Source organism: Leopardus geoffroyi, chromosome C1 (genome assembly GCF_018350155.1).
Source record: "Leopardus geoffroyi isolate Oge1 chromosome C1, O.geoffroyi_Oge1_pat1.0, whole genome shotgun sequence".
In the NCBI taxonomy this organism is placed as follows: domain Eukaryota; kingdom Metazoa; phylum Chordata; class Mammalia; order Carnivora; family Felidae; genus Leopardus; species Leopardus geoffroyi.
Genome location: NC_059328.1, coordinates 93586398 through 93608348, shown reverse-complemented (window position 1 = coordinate 93608348; position 21951 = coordinate 93586398). Strand labels below are relative to the sequence as shown.

Below are 21951 nucleotides of genomic sequence, written 5' to 3'. Positions count from 1 at the left end.
TCAGCCAACACCTCCTGGGACAGCCCCAGGAAGCCAAGGATGGGTGGGCAGATGCAGGCTCCACTCCCAGACCACAGGAGTCTCCACAGATCCCAACACCTACTGGGTCCTGACCTCTGCCCACAAGATCCACCACCACATTGGATTTCCGTCCCCTCCTCTCCTCTCCTCTCCTCTCCTCCCCTTCCCTCCCATCTCCTCTCCCCCCACTCCCCTCTCCCCCCCCTCCCCTCCCCTGCCTTGTTCCCTTGGTGTCTGTTTACATGCTGTCCCCCTTGTTAGACTGTGAGCTCCCAGAGGGCAGGCAGCCCAGCCCACCCTGGGTGCCAAGGAAGGTTTTTAAGTACAAGGAAGCACAGGGACTAGGAGTATTTGTGAATAGAGACAAAGGCAAGCTTCGGCAAGTTTCTCACCTTTGCCAAAGCCAGCCAGCTATGGACCAGAGAGAGGTCTGAGGGTATGAGGCCAGGCAGGGAAGGAAAGTGAGCGGAAGAAGAAGAAGAACTCGGGGTGAGAGGACTCCCTGCTGGCTGGGAGGAGACAGAAGAAAGGACAGAATGAGGTTATCTTGCCAGGAAAAGTCTCAGCTCTCTATGTAATAGGCACAGTGGCTCTAGTCCCTGGCCCCCAACTGCTCTTACAAGATCCATGTCTTGCTCACAGTCACCACCTGGGCACACGTGATCATGTATCCACATGGGCAGCACACGCGCACATACGTGCCAGTCCACAGCTTCTCTGGCGCCTGGGGTCCATGTCCAGCCGCCTGTCCCCTGACCACAGAAGCCAGAACCCCCAGGGGCCAAGGGTGCCCTCTCCTTCTGGTCCCCGTCTTAGTGCCTGATGCTGACCTGGGGCCTCAGAGGAGGTACCCAAAAGGCGGAGGGAAGAGGAGGCCACCCCCTAACACCAGGGGCAAGCAGAGAAGGAAGCTGGGAAGCAGGGGTCTCTGACTAAGTTTGGCACAGCCACAGGTCCAGGCTTCCATGCTGAGTGGGTGGTAGCCTAGGAAGCCTCTACATCCACCAGAGTCCAAAGAGCACAGGTGTGGCTGCCTCATGGCCTCATCATCATAAGGCCCGCCTGCTCACCCAGGGCCCGCCTGGTCACAGGGCCTCTGTCTGTGGCCGCAAGCAGAGAAGCCACTGCCCTCCCGGCACCAGCACCGGAACGTCAGCTCAGACACCAGCCCCCCCAGGGGGACAAGCCTCACTGGAACACAGGTAAGGGTCTGGCCTTCAGGAAGACCAGGGGTCTGCCCAGCTGCAGAGGATCCCAGGGAGGTGGGAACAACTTAGGGTCTTCCCAGGGCCAAGGTCTCCAGCCCATTCCCAGATGCAGCCCCGAAGAGCAAGCCCAAAAAAGGGCTGAGACTCAGCTGCCCGCTAGCTGGCTAGGAAGCAGAGCAGGGGGAGCCAGGGCTCCAGAAGCATCTCTGGGCTCCTCCTCTGTGACTTCTGTGATGTAGACACCCCTTCCCCGCTCTCAGCCCCTAAATTCAGGGGATACATAGGGAAAACTAGGCTGCCATAGTCCTACGGGCCAAAGCCAGTTGGCTCCCATCTCCTGTGGTCTGGGATCTTGGAGCTTCAGATGGTTCTCTGGACCTGCCCACAGGGACCCAGAGGGACCATCCTGGCATGGGGGGAGGGGAGCAGGGCAGCCGCTAACCATGGCCAAGCTCATTCTCTCTTCTTTCACTTCTGGATCTAGAAGCAGGAAGTATTCTAGGTGGGGGGAGTAAGGGGGTGGGGTAGACTGAGGAGGAGGAGCGGGCTTCTAGCACCCCTTACCCTTGGAGGGGGATGAGGTGCTCCCAAACAAGGAACACAGAGCCAGCCGCCTTCTCCACAATCCTTCAATTGTTTCTTAGCAACTGATTTCCCCATCACTTGAGTCATCTTATCAAATCCTCTACTATTTTCATAAGAGTCCTCATAAACGGGTGTGGGCCGCTCTCTTGCACTTTGCCCGGGATATTTCAGGGTTTCTGCGCAGGCACACCATGTAGATACCTGGCATCCACAAACTTAATACCCCGTCCATGATGCGTACATGTGTCATTCAAATAGCACTCACCCTTGACCCACATGCTCAGTTAACTCCTACCCCACCCCACACATGCGCATGTCCTGCTTTTACCTTCATCCCATTTCAACATATTTGTATTCTAGAACCTCTCTGTGCCAGGAAGGCACTGGAGAGAGAGTGGTGGCAAGACCAGTCTGTCCTCAGCAGGTCACAGCCCAATGACAGAGGCATACACAAACAATGAAAGCATGGGGTTTGCAGCCAGACAGGGCTGCGACAGGCCGTTCATTCTCCAGTAAAGACTCTCTGGTGACCTCAGGCCTGTTACCCTCCTTGAGCCTCAGAGTCCTCATCTGGTAAATGGAATAATAACGGTACCCACCTGGTGAGTTTGTTCTGAGGATTAAATGAATTGACGAAAGTGAAGTCGATAGAACAGGGCTTAACACACAGAGCCAAAGAAGTATAAGCGATGGTAGATGGAAATTAAATATGATGTTTGTGGGGCACCTGGCTGGCTCAGTTGGTTGAGCATCCGACTTCGGCTCAGGTCATGAACTCAAGGTTCATGAGTTTGAGTCCTGCATGGGGTTCTGTACTGACAGCTCAGAGCCTGGAGCCTGCTTCAGATTCTGTGTCTCCCTCTCTCTCTGCCCCTCCCCTGCTCACACTTTCTCTCTCTCTCTCTCAAAAATAAATAAACATTTAAAAAATAATTTAAAAAATGATGTTTGTAAGGGGCATGGCACCAGGCTCACCACCAGAATGGCTGTCTTTGCCAGAGAGAAACAGACAAGGTCGGTGCGGCATCAGGAGGGTATTCTGGGCAGGGGAGAGTGTGGTGGTTGAGGGGGGCTTCACTGAGGAGGTGATCCTTGAGCTGGATTTAAAGGACTGGGTAGGGAGGGGCCCTGGACCAAGGGTTCAGCTAATAGAAAGGTGAAGAGACAGGAATCTTGATAAGACATTCAGAGAAATGCAAATCATTGACAAATCCTTCAAAGCCCCATCATAAACATGCCTACACGTGTGCATGCAGACACACACACACACATACATACACACACACACACACACACACACACACACACCCCTCCTAAGCGGGCCCACAGCTTAAGGAGTGACATTTGCAGAACTAGTCCAGGTTTGGACAAGAGGCTTGCTTTGGCAAGGAAGGCTGCCACACCTGATGCTTTTCCTCCAGAAGCTAGGTGTGCCCCTTGAACCTGGCATCTTTCACATCCAGGCCCAAGGCAGGATATGTTCCCAGGTGCCTGTCCACCCAGCTTTCCTGAGCCCACAGGAATGAGCCTTACTGACCAAATGATGGGGAGCCAGGAGCCTGCCTTGGGGCCCCCGGGCCCAGGCAAAATGGGGCTCCTCAGAGAGTGGCATATCTGAAGATGATTCCAGAAAGGGTCCTGGAGCCAGAAGTTTCTGGCCTGGTCCTGGAGGCCCCGGGTCGGAGCCTGGCCCGAGCCTCAGGCCTGGGTGAGGGTTAAACTGCAAGAGCAGCCCTCCTACCCCATTCTGCCCTGGTAGCTCTCCTCCCCGGCCCTGATGGCTATCTCTTTGGTTCAGTGTAGACCCTAGGAGACATCGAACATGTCCCGGCCGAGCAGCAGAGCCATTTACCGTAAGCTCCCCCACCGGTCCCCTCTCCCCTTCCCCCCGCCCCAACCCACTGCCCTCGGGGGTCTCCCTCCCCTCGCTGACTCCCCCCTGTAGTTGCATGTCTCCCCTGCCCTGTTCTTGTGTCTCCATCCCCTTGCTTTGCACCCCTGCAGTGCACCGGAAGGAGTACTCACAGAACCTCTCCACAGACCCCACCTGCCTGCAGCACAGGGTGGAGGTGAGTAACCCTGAGGAGCTGCTCTCTGCCCAGGATCTGGCCTGACTGGAGGCAGAAATATGTGAGGACAGCGGTCCCTGCAAGGACTTGAACAGCCCACTGTCTCAGAGGAGAAATGTCTGGACTTGAGTTCCCAGGGCAGACACAAGCTACTTGGAGGCTGGCATGGAGGCTCTGGCCCCGCCTGGCCGGACAACACTGGTGCTGTGAGATCTGGTTGCCCGAAGGCCTGTCAACACCGCAGGAAGAGCACGGGCTGGAAGGACGTGGTGGGGAGGAGCATATACCTGACCAGGCTGAAGTATCTGGGGTAGAAACAGCCCCCGGGCAGTGGCAAATTTAGGCTCTCCGGGAGAAGAAGCAGAGAGGGGCACAGGGGCGGTGGTCCGGAGGCTCACAGGGCAGCAGAGGTGGGGCTCCCTCAGCCAGCTGGGCTGGGGCCAGGAGTCCTGGGCTTCATGACAGAGGTGGGGGCTGGGAACGGGCTCCATTTAGGCCTGGCAGGTGAGAGCAAGAGGAGACATGTCCAGGATGCCAGGCGTTTGCTCATGAGGTCAGGGACCCCTGAACATGCAGGCAGCGTGAACTCATGGAGAGGCACTGGGGACTGGGCAGAGAGCAGGGCAGGGGGATCAGGCAGACAGCTGCCCCCCAACAAGGGCCTGGGGGCAAGGACAAGGGGTGGCATTTGGATGGGAGAAGGCAGAGGTCTCCTCGAGGAAGGAGAATAACCGCAAAAACGTTGATCAGAGCAGCCGTGGGCAAGGCTCTGAGTGGAGACAGATGACTATGGACCTCGCCAGGCAAGAATCAGGGAGGGGGCTCTTAATCTTCCTGCACGACTGGGAAGGGATGGACTAGCAGAGGTGGGAAAAGCATTCTGGGTACAGGGAACAGCATGAGAAATGTCAGAGAGGCAGGAATGCTAGGTCAGTGAAGAGAAGGACCAGGCTACGATGGTGGATTCCCAACTGGGGCCAAGGAAGGCAGGGACGGAATCTGAAGGTCCTATATTCCACTCAGAGGAGTGCAGACTTTATTTGTTGGCTCTTTGGAACCCATATCTACCACCATCCAGCCCCTTCAACTGGCCTGGATTGTTAACGGTCATGATTGTCCTTCCTCCAGACTCTGAAACCCTTTCATGCAGCTCATCAGACCCTGACTTGGGGGCCCTATCCTAGCCCAACCTAGCCCTCCCACTGACCCTTGAAGGCTTCTATATGGGGATGGCCTGGGACATCCCTTACAAGGAGGGATGTCTTCCTCGTCTGCTGCCTTTCCACCACCCCACCCCTGCCTACTACAACCTGTGAGCCCCCTCTCCAAACCTCTTTTCCCCCTCAGCACCTGATGACATGTAAGCTGGGGACTCAGAAAGTCCAAGAGCCGAAGGATGCCCTGAAGAAACTGCAGGAGGTGGATGCTCAGGGCCGGGTGTGGAGTCAGGACTTGTTCCTGCAGGTCAGAGATGGCTGGCTCCAGCTGCTGGACATTGAGACAAAGGTCAGCCCTCCCACTGTCCTCTGCAATGGATCATAGCTACCATAGATTATAGAAAAGCAGGCACCAGGCATGGACTTCACCCTTCCGTGCCCCAAAAGGCAGCCAACTGTCCCCATATACAATACACACCCAGGCCTAGGAGGAGATGGGGGACAGAGGCACAGGGGTCAGGGAAGACGACACACCTGCCCCAGGCCACTAGGAGAGCTGAGGCAACCCAGGTTAGGAGTTTCCGGGAGCCACGATGGCTCTCAGGGGCCTCACAGCCCAACTCTCTGTCCGGCCCAGGAGGAGCTGGACTCTTACCGCCTGGACAGCATCCAGGCCATGGATGTGGCGCTCAACACTTGCTCCTTCAACTCCGTCCTGTCCATCACAGTACGGGAGTCGGGCTTGCCAGGCACCAGCACTCTGCTCTTCCAGTGCCAGGAAGTGGGGGTGAGTGACCAGGGGTAGGATTGGGGAGAGAGTGGGTATAGGGTCCATTGACCATCACTCTCCCCCTGACACTCCCCACACACATACATAGCCTGACTGACTGCTGCTTCCTCCAGGCAGAGCTACTGAGGACCAGCCTGCAGAAGGCCCTGGAGGACGACCAACAGCAAAAGTAGGCAGTCTCTGCCCCGGCCCCCATCAGGACCTCAGGACTTGGGCCTGGGAGGGCCAGGCCCCGGCCCCACATCTGGGGGAGCCCAGAGGCCTGTGGCCCAACCAACCTGGGCCTGGAACTGGGAAGGGACCAGGCTGGGACTTGCCAATGGGCATAGGGCAGAGGCTAAGGCCAGGACCAGGGAACACTGAAGACTGTCCCTGGAGACTGACATGGGACCAAGAGGACCTGGAGGGCAGGCAGATGAGGCAGGGTGGAGCCCCGATGGAGACCAGGGAGCAGGGCAGGTGGGGCTCCTGGAGACAGGTGGTAAAATCCCTCGGTCCTGGGGCAGAAATATAAACAGAGCCTCTGTCCCAAGAACCCCATCAAAACTGTGTCCCCATTATGTGCTCACCAGACCCCAGTCTGGAGCCCCAGGCCAAAACAGATGGAGGGGGCCTCCTCTGGAAAGACCGTTCCCTAAGGAGCAGTTACCCCCTCCGGAGCAGGGGCCCTCTCCAGAACAGCCCTACTGGATGACCCCAGAGCACAGTAAGTCTGGGGCATGAGGGCAGATGGAAAGGAAGGTTTGGAACAAAGATCAAACAGCCTCTGGGCCACGGTCCCCTTACATTGCAGACATGCCACCATCCCCAAGGTCCCTGCCACGCCACTCCAGTGCCCGAGAACCAAGCACCTTCGCTCTTCCTCCTCCAAGCCAGTCCCCACCCCCCGAGAACCCAGAGAGGGATGAGGTAATTATAGATTGTCTTGGGTTTGCTGAGGCTTTCTGGGCCTGGCCCAAGGGAAGACATCAACCCTTCCCCTGCGCCCAGGAGGCCAGGTGCCAGGATGGCCAAGGAAGGCCTAGGGCTGAGGAGGGATAGGGAGGTTTGGTCGGACCCTGGACTGGGCCTCAGGCTCCTGTTGGAGGTGGGGAGGGGTTGGGAGCAGGGTTGGGCGTTCCAGGATGGGCCCAACTGCCCATTCAAGGGCATGGGTTGTTTGGGGTCCAGGAGATACTAAGCCACATCCTTAGAGACATCGAGCTGTTTGTGAGAATGCTGAAGGAGGCCCAGGCAAAGAACAGTCATAAGAAGAAGAAACTGGGGAGGAAAAAGGGCAAGGATCAGTGGGGTGAGTGCTGAGGGCTGGGGGAGAAGGGTGGGGGGTGTGGCCCTGGGATCATCTACAACCCACCACCCTTTCCCCCATCCCCTTTAGGGATGACACAGGCACAGTACATTGAGTGCTTCCAGAAAGTCAAGTACAGCTTCAACCTCCTGGTATGTGGCTCCTCACAAGTTCCACAGCCCTCCCCTTGCCCCACGCCAGCAGCGCCCTCCTCTCTGGTCTTGTAGATGCCCCAAATCCTTTCCTTCTCTAACTTCACCCCTTAGAACCTCCCCCTCCTCCTCGTGGGACTCCTTTGGAGCGTGCCAGGCTCCCAACCGAAGCTCTGAACAATTATGGGGCCCTGTGGTCCTGGTAAAGGTAGGGAAGGATGACGGGTAGTAGCACATAACGCCCTGTGTCCCCAGGGGAAGCTGGCCATCTGGCTGCCGGAGAAGAATGCCCCTGAGTTCGTGCACATCCTCTTCCAACTTCTACACTTCGTGAGTTTGGGGATGATAGGGTGATAAAGAGAGACAGGCTCCATTAAGATGGAGCAGAGGCCACGGTGGAAGGCAGGGGGGCAGAGGGAGGCTGTGGGGTCTGCACCTTGCCCACCACAATACAACCTCCTCATTGGCTCCAAGATACCATCCTGGCTGTGTGCAGAACCCCTCAACAAGCTAGATGGGCTGGGGTCAGAGCCGGGGGCACCAGGGATCCAAGAGACACAGGAAAGAGCAGGAGGCCCGAAGCTATGCAGCACTGCAAGGGTGGGAAGCCAGGGATTCCAGGCCCTTCCACTCCTCCTTAGCCGTGGGGGAGCCTGGGCTTCCTGACACCTTCCATTTCTCCCCTAGATCCTGGCCCAGTGCTCGGAGCCCGGCCTGGCCACCCGAGTGATTTCACCCCTCCTCACCCCCAAAGCCATCGACCTGCTGCAGTCCTGCCTAAGCCCACATGAGAGTGACTTCTGGAAGGGTCTGGGTGTGGCCTGGACTACCAGCCGGTGAGTGAGGACCAGGCCTAAACTGAATCGGGGTGAGGAGCATGGGGGCATCAGGCACAACACTGGAGATGGCAGGCTCTACATTGTCACAAACCAGAAATATCTCAAAACAGATTCAGGGGGGACCCAACATGGAGTTCCCAACTTTTTATTAGACTAACTATAAACAATTAAAAAAAACCAAAACCTACCACTCACCGTCACCCACCACTGAAGGAGAAAAGAACAATGCTTCCCAAGAAAGCAGAACTGGCAAACTTCTATTAAAATATTTTCTTAGGGTGCCTGGGCTCAATCGGTTAAGTGTCCCATTTTGGCTCAGGTCATGATCCTGAGGTTCGTGGGTTCAAGCTTCATGTCGGGGTCCACACTGGAGCCTGCTTTGGATCCTCTGTCTCCTTCTCTCTCTGCCCCTCCCCCTGCCCCACTCACGCTCACTCTCTCAAAAATAAACATTAGAGAAAAACTTCAGGGGCACCTGGGTGGCTCAGTTGGTTAAACGTCTGACTTCAGCTCAGGTCATGATCTCACGGTCGGTCCGTGAGTTTGAGCCCCACGTCGGGCTCTGTGCTGACAGCTCAGAACCTGGCGCCTACTTTGGATTCTGTGTCTCCCTCTCTCTCCGTTCTCCTCAACTCACGCTCTCTCTCTCTCTTTCGCTCTCTCAAAAACAAACATTAAAAAAAAAAAAACTTGTAAAAAAAAACACCTCAAAAATTAATAACATAATAAAGTAAAATATTTTCTCATTTTTGCCAAGGACAAAGTGGAAACTGTCTCAATCCAGCCAGAACTTAAGAATTACTGACATAAGAGATGCAAATGTAACATCAATAAGGACTGGCAACCAACAGGCCAAGGGGGTGAGAGAGAAAGAGAGATTCCACACTGGTATTACTGTGAGATGGGCAGTGAGCTAATCAGGCCACGGCAATGAGAGAGCCATGGGGAGTGAGCGGGAGGTGAAACCAGCTGGGATACGCTGAGCCGAGGCGTCAGTGAAACATTCACCAGACACAGGGTGGCCCGGTCCTCAAGAGAGAGGTCCCAGCTGGCTTGTGGGTTTAAGTCAGCACAGAAGTGACAACTGGAGCCCTCTAGAGACTAGCGCTCCAGAGGGAGCCCAGGGAGCTCCCTTAAATCAGTGAGGCCTGCCAGAGCCCATGAGAGAAGAAGAGACACTTCCATGTGCTGGTGACCAAAGAGGTCAAGGAGGCAAAGAGAAATGCCAGGGAGTTAAAAGGAGAAACAAAAGAGCAGAGGCATGAAAACCAAGAGAGAAGAGGGTTTGAGAAAGAGAGAGAGGCGTCAACCAGGAAACGAGCCAGCTGTGCTAGTGAGTCTCTTGCCAAATGTGGAGGGTTCTTTTCATTTCAGCCTCATTAGAAGAATTTTTTGTCCAGTCCATCTAAAGACATGAATTATGGCCCAATGTAACTTATTTACCTTATTGTGGTAGAATATGCATTAGATAAAATTTACCATTTTAAAGTGGATGATTTGATAGCTTTAGGTACCTTCTCAGTGTTGTGCAACCATCACCACTATCCATTTCCAGAACTCTCCCATCACGCCAAACAGAACTCTGTACCTGTTCCTCCCTCTCCCCAGCACCTGGTAACTTTTATTCTCCTTTCTGTCTCTGTTTCATTTTTAAATATAAAGTGAAGTCAAATGTGCCCTAAAATGTTCTCCAATTTCTTAAAATGACCACAAATCAGTGAATGACTGAATTGAAAGACAAGCACAAAAAAGAGACTAACCAAAAGGATGTAAAAACCCTCAAAAGAGTTGAGTTTGGGAAAATTATATTTAGGTGACTTGATTTTAGGCAAACTGACCAGAAGTTATATATAACACTAAATGGGGTGGTAATCTGGAAGGAGGTAGACCACACAAGGCCAGTATTGGGCAGGGCATAAAGAAAATGTGGGCAGGGCATAAAGACACATTCTTAGAAAAGAGAAGGTCATAGAATGACTGCCAAAAAGGAGTATTAGCAGGGTCAAGGGAAGACTTGAGCATGTTTTTAGGGTAAAGAAAAGGAACCAACTAAAAAGATTCATAAGAGGAAATGGGGGCGCCTGGGTGGCTTGGTCTGTTAAGCGTCCGACTTCGGCTCAGGTCTTGATCTCACAGCTCATGGGTTCGAGCCCCACATCAGGCTCTGAACTGATAGTGCGGAGCCTGCTTGAGATTCTCTCTCTCCCTCGCTCTGTGCTCCTCCCCCACCCTCTCTCTCTCTCTCTCTCTCTCTCTCTGTCTCTCTCTCTCTCTCTCAAAATAAATAAACATTAAAAAAAGATTCAGAAGAGGGAATGATTTATTTGTTCCCACTGAGTAGATATTTATGAACTCTTTCCAATGTGCTGCCCACTGTACTCAGGATAGAGCTCTCAAGGAGCTCCCTGGAGTAAAAAAACACAGGCACGTGGGACGTGTGTGTAACACAGTGGGAGAGGAGCAGTAACCCGGGCTATTCCAAGAGGAAATGATCACTTCTGCCCCTATGAGGAAGGGAGGGAACTTCCGCAAGCTGAGTGGGGATTCCCCGGGACAGGCAGGTGGAGAAGACTCTTAGCAGCGCGAGCCTGCCCTTCCTGCAGTGGGTGCGGGGGTGGGGTGGGGGGTGGGGGGTGGGGGGGTGGCAGGGGGCTGGGAGGCAAGTAGCAGCCCCCACCCTACATTAACCACAGCAGCTCCTGTGACTGCAAGGTGAAGTCCCACACACTAGTTAGCTAAACAGAAAGAGATCTGATGCCAAGAAATGAAAAACAGGTTAGAAAAACACTGCCTGGGGCCCTGAGGGGGTCTTCCAGTCCTAACAGTCTTCGGTTCCACCCCTTTGATCCACATCCCAAGTCAGTGCCATAAAGTGCCTAGTGTGTTCTTCTGGAGTTGATGTATCTGCACTTCACAAGCAGAGGTGAGGCTGGCCTACAGATACTCACACGGTGGGATGCGTTCAGCTTAACTGTGTGCCCCTGTGTGGGTGTCTGGGGCCCTTCATCTGTGCACATGGACCATGACCTCCCTTACCTAGAAGATCTGGCCATCCCCTCCCTCTCCACATCCAATAGCCTGGCACAGAGTGGACTCAGCATTGTTCTCTCCCCAGGGCCAACTGGACAGGCAGTGAACCCCTGCCCTATCAACCCACATTCTATGATGGTTGGCAGCTTCCGGAACACTCCAACCAGGTAAGGGGAACTTAGCAAAGAGTCCTGCTCAAAGCCCTGATCTCTGGCTACTTTCTGCCCATTCGGTCCAAACCACGTCACATGAAAATTAAGTGGTAGGCGGGGCCACGTGGGTACCCAGATCTGTGTGGTGGACAGGCAGGGGAGCGGATATGGGACAGGTTTGTGTGTGAGTGGGTCTGTGGTCTGATACCCCAGCTCCCCACCGCCATGTTGGCTGACTGCCTGCTCCTGCTCTCTCTGTTCTTTCCCTACAGGCCCCCTCAGGATACCAGGACTCTACTTCCCTCCGGTATGCCCTGGACTTAGTCAGGGCTGTATGATTCTGGGGAGGGAGGGATGGGACTGACCCTGTGGATCTGTGGATTCTACATCTCAGAGACCGTCTGGGCTCTCTTTTAGCCAGACATGCGTGTGTACAGCACATCCCTCCCCTACCTCGGGTGAAAAAGCAGTTTTTTTACCTTCCCAGACTCCAGTCCTTCTCGTGATACTGTCCACACATGCCTCTGATTTCCCAGAGCTCAGAGATAAAGCGCTCAGAGGAGAGCTCAGACATAGAAAAGTCCACTCCTAGAAGAGTCTTCAGAAATCAGAGACATTTCAGACCCCTCCTGCCTGCAGAAGTCCCCACCCTAAGCCCCACCTTACACTGACCGGCCACTACACCTCTGTGGCAGCCGAAAAGTCACCACCAGACTCCAGGCAGGAGATATCTGGGTCTCTGGGGCTGAGACAGGGACTCAGTCTCTGAGGCTCCATTCTCCAGCCATCCTGACTCTGCGTGTGGTTGGGGGGGAAGCCCCGCGTTAGGGAGCACCTACTTTGCTCAAGAGGAGATACACCACCATGGCCCTCAGCCCGGGGACCCCAACCACGTGCCCTCCAGCCCCAGACTTGCCAAGCCAGCCCTGAAAATGCAAGTTCTCTATGAGTTTGAAGCTAGGAACCCACAGGAACTGACTGTGGCCCAGGGAGAGGTGCTGGAGGTGAGACACGGGCTTGAGCCTAGAAAAGAAGATGGTGGTTGGTGGGAGCCATAGGGGTTGGTGGTCCAGGTGTGGGGCTGCTGGGGCGGGTGGCCTAGATAGGGAGAAGGAGGGTGAGGAAGGGCAGGAAGGAAGAAACCTTTGTGGGGGTGTGGGGGTGTGGGGGTGGACAGAAGCTCGGGTGACTGAGGAGTTAGGGGTGATTCTTGACAGGTTCTGGACCAGAGCAAGCGGTGGTGGCTGGTGAAGAATGAGAAGGGACAGAGTGGCTACATTCCCAGCAACATCCTAGAGCCTCAACAGTCGGGGTCCCAGAGCCAGCCGCCTTCTCGGGTACTACCCAATCTAGACTATCCAGATGCTCTAAGTTGGAGGTGGGGGGGCAGGAAGGATTCAATGACAAGCGGAGGAGATAGCCCTGGTGTGATTTAATCAGTAGTGTCGCAGGTTTCCTGTGTGCCAAGTTTATCACGGGGCCAGAGCAGAGATCAAGCCTTGTCCCCACCAGACAAGCAAACCATGAAACGGGATGAGTGATCCAATAGGAGTCAAGAGAAGGGGCCCAGATGATGGGGTTTGTGGGTAGAAATGAGACGAGATGGCCTCTCATCTCATCTCCCCTGATTCTAGGCTCCAATGCTTCTACTTAGCTCAACGCCTGAGGAAGTCACAGCCTGGCTGCAGGCAGAGAACTTCTCCACCATGTAAGTGCCTAGCCCCACAGGGTGTGTTGGGAGAACCTTCGTAAAGGACTCAGATAATAACCAAGGAAGCCTGGAGACCCAGAATATACACGGCGCAGTGCTACCTCTGCTGAGTTAAAGAGAGCAGAAGAACGGGCATGCCCATGCCCTTCTAGAGCACTGAATGAGGAGCCTCCGCCTCCGGGAAGGCAGCAGGACCAGAGGGAACTCAGGAAGAAACTCAGCCGCCAGCCACCCCTTCCCACCACAAAATTCTCTTCCAGGGCATTTCTCTGTTCAAACCCAGGAGTTCTGACACTGGTTTAAGCCGACATGGGTATCTCACTCCTTCACCTCCAGACACCCTGCTCCATGAGTCCTCCTGTAACCCCAGCCTCCAAGCCCACACAGCTCCTCATACAATACTCCAAAATATACCAAGCCCCAAGTACTCGGGCCCGAGTCCTTCTGCTCTACCACTGACAGCTTTTGCGTTCTTGTTCCCAGCACGGTGAGGAGCCTCAGGTTCCTGAGAGGGAACCAGCTGCTTCACATGAGACCTGGGGAGCTTCAGATGCTGTGTCCACAGGAGGCCCCGCGAGTCCTGGCGCGGTTGGAAGCTGTTAAAAGGATGCTGGGGGTGAGGACAGCCGGGGGCCCTGACCCCCGCGGGAAATGCGGGATGCTCCCTGGGTGGGAACGAGAGTGCCAGGTGAACAAGCCTGCGGGCCCAGCCCCGGGCTAGAACTGAGTGTGGCAGGTACTGGGCACAGGGGATATTCACCCAGAGGCTCGACTCCACCCGCTCAGGCATGCCACGAGGCTCCAAGCCGGTTGATGGCATGAGCTCTGGGGGTCCCTCACCTGGCAGTGGCCTCACCTCGGTTGTTTTCTCTCCTCAGATGAGCCATTAGGCACCAACCCAAACACCTCTAAGACCAAGACCCTCTCACAAGCAAGATGACAGATCTGATTCTTTGTGGAGCCCTGAGAAATCCACTCTGAGGTCCCCAGTTTGCAGTGAACCCCACACCCCAGCTCACACAGCAAAGAGGATGAGCAAGCCCGGAGGTTGAGACAAACGGTTCCCCTTCTCGCTGTGTTGAGGGACCCCCCTCTCCCCCAGTTACCACCTATTTATTGTATCTCTTTCCTAAGCCTGGAGCACTAATGCCAGATTTGTCAGGTCTCCGTTCGCCAACCCCCCCCCCCCCCAATAAAAGCATCTTTGAGCTTCGTATGTTCCTCCCTGAAGCTTCTTCTGGGCCTGATGGGGGCCCAAGGCAGGGAGGCAGGGAGAGGTGGGACACCGGGCATGAAACAGCAGCAGCCCCACACCATCCCTGGGCCGGACTGTCTGAATTGAGTGGGAATCGCACTGCAAACCTGGAGCCGAGAGAATTTGAGAATTATGGCCCAAGCTCTCCTTACCCTTTCTAAAACAAACACCAGAATCAGGAAGGCTATGCTCACCATCTTTACCCTTCTGTGTACACTGCTCCCAGTAGATCCCCAGGCACCCAGGAGAGCTGGGGCACCGGGCACAGCACTGCACAGGAGCAAAGGGTACTCGGGCTGACAGCGGTAGGTTAGGGTCACAGTCGCGGGTGATCCAGAGAAGCACTAACAAGCACGGCAGTGGCTCCAGGCTCTACTTGGCAACTGCCTCTTTTAATGCGACTGCTGCCCCCTCCTGTTGGGTGAGCCAACCTTGAGCTCCCTGCCCCGCTTGCCTCTTTGGTGGCAGAGCACAGGGAACATTGGCCTGGAAGGTGAAAGTCCACCAAATGGCTGTTTGAACTATAGCAACTCACTGCCTGGGTCCCTGTTTTCTCAAAGGTTCAGTAAAGAGTGTGGACTGTTTGTTGGTGGCTTCCAATATTTAGTACACATGGCCTTTTTAAATCTCATAGCTGGACTCTTCTCCCTACCTAACAGAGGTTATACTTTTATTGATTTAGTTAACAGTAAGTCTACAAAGATGTGCCTATGGGTCAACAGCCTTGGAGGGTTAAGATGAGCCCTTAAGTCTCTATTTTGTCTGAGCCCCACATTTTACCCTATTTTTAAAATTTCTATACAGATTCCTGGGGCGCCTGGGTGGCTCAGTCGGTTGGGTGGCCGACTTGGGCTCAGGTCACGATCTCGCGGTCCGTGAGTTCGAGCCCTGCGTCGGGCTCTGGGCTGATGGTTCAGAGCCTGGAGCCTGCTTCCAATTCTGTGTCTCCCTCTCTCTCTGCCCCTCCCCCGTTCATGCTCTGTCTCTCTCTGTCTCAAAAGTGAATAAAACGTTAAAAAAAAAAACGTAAAAAAATAAAATAAAATAAAAATAAAATTTCTATACAGATTCCTGGGGCTCCCCATTAGAGATTCTGTTTCAGTGGGCCTGAGGTGGGCCCAGGAATCTGCACTTTTTAAATGTTTATTTATTTTGAGAGAGAGAGAGAGAGTGGGGGAAGGGCAGAGAGAAAGGAGGACAGAGGATCTGAAGCAGACTCTGCTGACAGCAGAGAGCCTATTGTGGGTCATGAACCCACAAACCAGGGGATCATGACCTGAGCTGAAGTTGGACACTTAACCAACTGAGCCACCCAGGTGCTCCAGATTACCCTATTTCTCGAAGACCTATGTCAGTCCCTCAAGTTCCTAGCCTCCGAAAATCACCTCTTAGCTGGTAACACTGAATAGGGAAGCAAAAGCTTTCCTTCACATAAGAGAATACAGGAAGTCTGACTGCCAAGGGCCAAAGTTAACCAGAAAGTTAATTTCTTGGAATGGGCAGAGGGAGATATTAAACTATGGCCCTCTGGGGCTTCATACAGCTGAAGGAATCCTAGATGGAGGGAATGATTTCAGGACCAGGAAAAAAAAAAAGGTGTTTTAGCACAGGGCTCCCCAGATGTCCCAGCAAAGACTGAGGTGAGGTGAGGGGCTGTTTGGACACCCAAGCACAGGGGGACCGGCACAAGTCTCGCTAGTAGGCAGACCCAGGTGTGAATCCCAGGCCCCCCATGAGAACTTAGGCTTAGAAAGGCAACTTAACTTTTCCAAGCATTATCTTCTATAAAATGGGCATAAAACCTATTTCACAAAATTGTTGTGAAGCTTTCATTGGAATAAATTAGCCAACCTGTATGAAATATCTAGACTCTTGCCTGGCATAGCATAGGTGTTCAAACCATGTTCGTTAGGTCAGGTTAATTTGTGACTGGCCTTTTGTGACCTTGGAAGAGGAATCCAGGCATGTTAACTCATGTGTCCCTATGTGTTTGCACTTCTTTCCCTCTTCCTTTTAGTGACGTGTCCTTACAAAAGCCCCAACCTTGGGGCACCTGTGTGGCTCAATCGATTGAGAGTCTCTTGATTTTGGCTCAGGTCCTGATCTCATGGTTTGTGAGTTCGAGCCCCACATCAGGCTCTGTGCTGACAGTGTGGAGCCTGCTTGGGATTCTCTCTCTCTGCCCCTCCCCCACTCGTGTGTGTGTCTGTGTGTGTGTGTGCACGTGCACACACACACACACACACTCTCTTTCTCTCAAAAAAAAAAAAAAAAAAAAAAAAGTCCCAACGTTGGTTCAGCAAACTAAGGGAGAAATGTGATTTCCCACACCCACATTAGGGGGCTGGGGCTCAGTGTCCTGAGAGGCCATGGCCAGAAACCTTCCAAGTAGCTGCCTCCCCACCACCCTCCACAATAGCAATTCCCTGGTGGCCAGAGTCTCAGTCGCTCTTTGGGTGAAAAATGAACAAGCCTTTTATAATTGGAAAAAAAAAAAAAAAAAAAAAAAGGAAGACGGTTTTATTGCAGCCTAAGTGAGGAGCACAGCTGCCTGGGACACACAATCTTCCCAAAGAAGAGAGTGCTCCATGAGAAGGAATGTTTAATACAGGGTTATATATAGTTTTTCTGTTACATCAAGAGTTACAAATCATCGTGATGAAGCACATTGCAGAAAATCACAAACTTTATCTTAATGCTTTTAGTATGTGCAAGGTTGCAGGCTTCTGAAGTATGGGAACAGAACTTGGGGAGATTTTTACCCTTTAGTTTGACATATTTCAGGCTATTTGCTAACAAAGCAGACATACAATGTGTGCTCAGGGCAGATAGAGCCCATGCTTTGAAGTTTGGTGAAGTCATTCTGACCTTGGTAAAAGTAGAACTTCCCTGGGAGCCTAGGAGCAGGGCCCCAAACATTGTAAGTTGAAAATTTCCTTTACTATTTCCCCTTTTGATCAATATTCTTGCCTCAGAAAGCACTGATGATCAACCTAATTTCCAGGGTGCCTGGCTGGTCTGCCCTGGGTCCATCAAGTCTCTCGTCGCTAGGTGTGAATATATATGTAGTTTTTACGTACAATTCTTCATTGGGAGGAATCTATTGTAACATAAATAATGGGAAACTTAAAAGTGATATATGTTCTCTATTAGGTCTAAATAATAAGCAAACATACTACATGTGCTTGGCTTAGATTGTCTAGTTTTACAGTTGATATAACAGTTATAACAAAGATATGTGGACAGTAAAAGAATTCCCATAAGTAGAATCTGAAGAAACCCATGTCATGTTGGAACAGACTCAGAAGAAAAAATCCAAAGAATCCTTTACATACATTTTGATAAAAGGGTAGGGAAATTTATGAGTATTTATGAGGAAAGATAAAGCATGTGCAAGAAGCAAACATAACATATATTCCCATGTTTCTTTGGAATGGTGACTTAACCTCAGAAGAAGGCAAAATTCAGTCCCTGACATCAGGTTTTCGTAGGGTAAAGAAAAGGGGCTATGGGCATGCTCCGAGAGCTTGTATAACTTGGATGGGGTCTTAGGCTCATTGTCTCCGGTAAGGAATGCAAGGCCTTGCTGGTTCATAGGCTGAAACCATATCAATTGACCTTGAGTCCAGGCTTCTGCAGAGAAAGCTAGTGAGTTTGTTAGTGGGGTCTGAAAGACATAATAGGTGATTAAGGGGAAACAGTTGTCTGAAAAACAAGTTTTAAACTTTTTGTTAGTTTTAACTTCATTAACCCTATGGGGCACAGTTTCAATTCTTGAGTTATGATCATTCCTTAATCTTGAAGAATTACAACAATAACCATTTTGTCCACGTCTTTATTTCTTTAGGTGAGGTAGGTTTGGGGTAAAGAGCAGTTTTTACAAATCTTAGCTCTAACATGCCTATGTGCTAGGCTAAGCAGAAGTTTTTAATTTAAAGGTCAGAGCAGCAGGGGAAATAGAAGCAACATGAGTCAGACATGCTAAGTTTTTTTTTTCCTGTTATAATTTCCCATTGTCAATCCTTCATTCCATTTCTATGGAACCTGGGTGGAGGTCCATCCTCCATAACTGCTTCAAGCCAAATTAGGACGCAGTAGGGTCTTTGCAATGGAAGGAACTGATGTGTGCAGGACTCAATTTTTGGTCCCTTGTGCTAATGGAGGAGAACTATCTGAGAATTTGGATATATTCCCACATAGTTTAGTACTATATGACATCATTAATTTTACCCCCAAGTATATTTTAAAGAAAAGTAGCAGTATAGTTAAACCCATCATTCCCTCTAAAATTGATCTATATCAACGGGTATCCAAGGGAATAAATCAGTAAACCAGCCCCAGCCGGCTTGGAAACGGAAGTGTGGTGGTCAAGGGCTTCTTATAGCCAAGTGGCTTGCTGCCCGATTTTACCTATATGGATTTTTATTTCCCAAGAGGGGCTCATACAGGTGCAGCAAGTGATGTTAGCCATCATATAGACTCTGCCTTAGCAAGCAATCGAGCAATCAATAAGAGGCATTTTTATGGAAACAAAAGAAAAACATAGGTTAATGGTTAGAGCAAATTATAAACCTAGTGTCTGAATCTCAAGTGCTACCAGTGAGATTTTCAGATGTCAGGCTGGAAGCATCCTCAGACGGAGCGGAAATCAGGCAGCAAAAACTAGATGGGTTTTTCTGAATCATAATCCAAATGTCTCTGGTGATCCCAGGCACAAAGATAGTCTACTCACGAGTTTTGTGGCAATTTCTCTGAAGCTGCCCTCAAGTTGCCTAGCATCTGTTTTTAGGGCTTTAGGGCAAAAGGGCAGTTTTAGTTAAGACAATGGAAGATTGGAGAACTTAGTTTGGAGAGCCATAGCAAGATATTTGAGGAAACCAGAAGAATTTAGGATCTAGTCTAATTTATAATAAACAGTATTAAAATCTATTATCTATAAATATGTGTTCTTGAAACATATATTCTTCCTATACTCACCCTCATTCTTTTTTAAAAACATTTTTTTAATGTTTATTTATTTTTGAAAGAGAGAGAGAGAGAGAGAGAGAGAGAGAGAATCCAAAGCAGACTCTAGGCTCTGAGCTGTCAGCACAGAGCCCAATGTGGGGCTTGAACTCTTGAACTGTGAGATCATGACCTGAGCCAAAGTTGGACGCTTAACGGACTGAACCACCCAGGCGCCTCTAATCACCCTCATTCTTAAAGATAGCCAAACCAAGACTAATTGGTTTGTAAAACAAGTCCAGTCTTAACAAACTTGGCCTAATTATTTGCATATGCTCAACAAGAACAATAACTGACCATACAGATTCTTTAAAACTTGCTTTACTGGAACTTTTTATAAGGAGTCTCTAGTTTAAACTTTAAATACCCTCTTGAGACCAGAAGCCAATCTAAATACTTGCCATCAAACTTGCCTGTAACCTCTAGATTTGGGTGAATTCCTCTCCTCAAGGTCCCCAAAATATCCTGAGGTTCTTGGACCTGCCAGGAGGTGACATTCTTTCCTTACAAGTAAGGCTTCTAGGAACTCCACAAGGAAGGGTATCAGGCCAACATTTCCAAGGGGGCTCTATTAGCTTCACAAAGTCAACCTTAATTCCTTAAAACTCTCTGGTCATATCTGACTCTATGCATGTCTTTTTCAAATATGACATTCCAGTCAAAGCCTTGATAATATAACCAATGTTTCTAATGGTGTCCTGTTACAAGGAGAACATATTTTTATTGAATTAATGCAGTAATTATAATTGCCATGAAAGAAAGTATACTGATTGAGAGTTTCTGAATTTCCGAGGGTTCAGGTAGGGAGAAGAGTTAAATGCCTCAATTTCTTCACAAAGGAATATTTTATCATACTTCTGTAGATCATAGATATCTTAAAAGAAAGCTTCCTCAACCTGAAAGAGCAAACATTAGAGACCCAACAATATTTTAAGTAAGAGTCATTAAAAACTATAACCATCTTTCTCAATCCATTTATCTCCATGTTATCAACTCTTTTTGAATGCAGCTTTTTCTATTCTAGAAATTTTTATTCAGCCTAGTTTTATGATCTTAAAGGTATATCAAATACTTGTATTTCTCAAAAAGTTCCTTTTATGAGTCTCCTTGAAGATGAAACACATTTGGCAAGAGCATCAGAACAATAACTATAAATGACAAAAGACTAAACATGGACATGGTTAAAAATCTGATATGAGAGTTCATTATAATATACGCAGCAAGGAAATCTGGTTATTTCTGTGACACACAGCATTTCAAGAATCATAATATCAAGCAATGACCTTACAACAGGACATATTAAAACTTTACGAATTTCATATATTTTCTTTTTTTTTTTTAAGTTTATTTATTTATTTGTGGTGGGGGGAGGGAGGGGAGCACAGGGGAGGGACAGAGAGAGAGGGAGAGAGAGAGAGAGAGAATCCCAAGCAGGCTCAGCGCTGTCAGCACAGAGCCCGACACGGGGCTTCATCTCACAAACCATGAGATCATGACCTGAACCAAAACCAAGAGTCGGACGTTCAACTGACTGAGCCATCCAGGTGCTCCTCATGTATTTTCTAGAACAGTTATAGCATTTACCCATACAATACAGCCTAAGGCTTATTATTTGTTTCACAATACTTTCTGAGTAACTTAACATACCAAATGAGCAAGCTTAATTAGTCAAAAAGACTATTTAGGATTTGAATTTCTAGGAACTTTGTTTAAAAAAACTCAGAATGTTTTAAAGCTTGTGTCTACATGGGGTCATAGACTGTTACAAAACTTAATATTTAATTACTGTTTAACCAAAGTGGCCATAAGAGATTTTATGGAAGGTTGTATAGTTATCAGCAAAACCTGGCTCCTTTAATATTGAGAAGATTTAGCTTTTTAAAATAACCAAACACCTGATAGAAACAAATATGGAAACCTTGTTTTTCTGGGCAAATAACAAAGAGGAAAAACCTTGTTTATAATTTCTTATCAAGAGCACACCCATAATCCAAGAAATTCTTGTCTTTTTTTTTAACAGAAAGAAAAGCAAATTTTAATTTTATATCAGTGTACTTTAAAAATTCCTTTATTCCTGACCACACATAAAATTTTTTTCAAAGATTCCCCTTCCCAAACTTTCTACAACTTTCTTTCTTATTTAGGTTTTGTCCTAAAATTTCACTCTCTAAATAACCAGTCTCCTTTCAGGACAAAATTATTTTCTCAGATGCTGCTTCTAGGCTTTCAGTCACCTGAAGAAAGCATCATGTGGCCGAAAGGAGAAAGTACCCCTTCTCTTCGGAGCTGAATGGTTCAGTCTCTCATATTTCTAGCCAGAAAATTTATTCAAGCCTTACATTAATAATATCAGTATAATGCCAAATTAAAACAACCAACCCATCAACTCCCCCCTCTGGGTTATTCCCACCTAGAGAACATTACCAGTAACCTTTGACAGCTTGAATAAAAGTCGGAATCTTCAACTCAAATTGAGGAGGTCTGGATATCAGAACTCACCACATAGATCTGTCACGTGCTGAGAAGTCAGAGGGGCACAAAGGGCCCATGCTGGTACCGACCACCAAGTTCTCAATGACACCCCGGATGTTGTCAGGTAAGTTGCTCTGATATCCTGCCGACTATGTCAAGAACTGTCCATGAAAAATGAACAACCTTTTAGAATTACTAAATAAAAAAATAATAAAAAA

The 21951-nt window shown here is 50.1% G+C and overlaps 1 protein-coding gene across 4 annotated transcripts; it reads left to right on the top strand.

Moving 5' to 3' along the window:
• The first annotated feature begins 1085 nt into the window (after positions 1–1085).
• Positions 1086–14216, top strand: EPS8L3 (EPS8 like 3). 4 transcript variants are annotated; one of them, XM_045478572.1, is made up of 19 exons: positions 1086–1223; positions 3618–3667; positions 3819–3883; positions 5231–5389; positions 5678–5827; positions 5944–5999; positions 6403–6536; positions 6624–6739; positions 7001–7121; positions 7209–7270; positions 7526–7600; positions 7958–8106; positions 11225–11306; positions 11564–11598; positions 12109–12295; positions 12509–12628; positions 12926–12999; positions 13486–13618; positions 13881–14216. In XM_045478572.1, the coding sequence occupies exons 2-19, from the start codon at positions 3637–3639 to the stop codon at positions 13890–13892; spliced, it is 1761 nt and encodes a 586-aa protein (XP_045334528.1). In that variant the 5' UTR covers positions 1086–1223; positions 3618–3636; the 3' UTR covers positions 13893–14216. The 4 variants fall into 4 exon arrangements, with proteins under 4 accessions (XP_045334528.1, XP_045334530.1, XP_045334529.1 ...); XM_045478571.1 differs by having other exon boundaries at positions 1087–1223; positions 3613–3667; XM_045478574.1 differs by lacking the exons at positions 13486–13618; positions 13881–14216 and adding an exon at positions 13339–13479 and having other exon boundaries at positions 3613–3667.
• The last annotated feature ends 7735 nt before the right edge of the window (positions 14217–21951 follow it).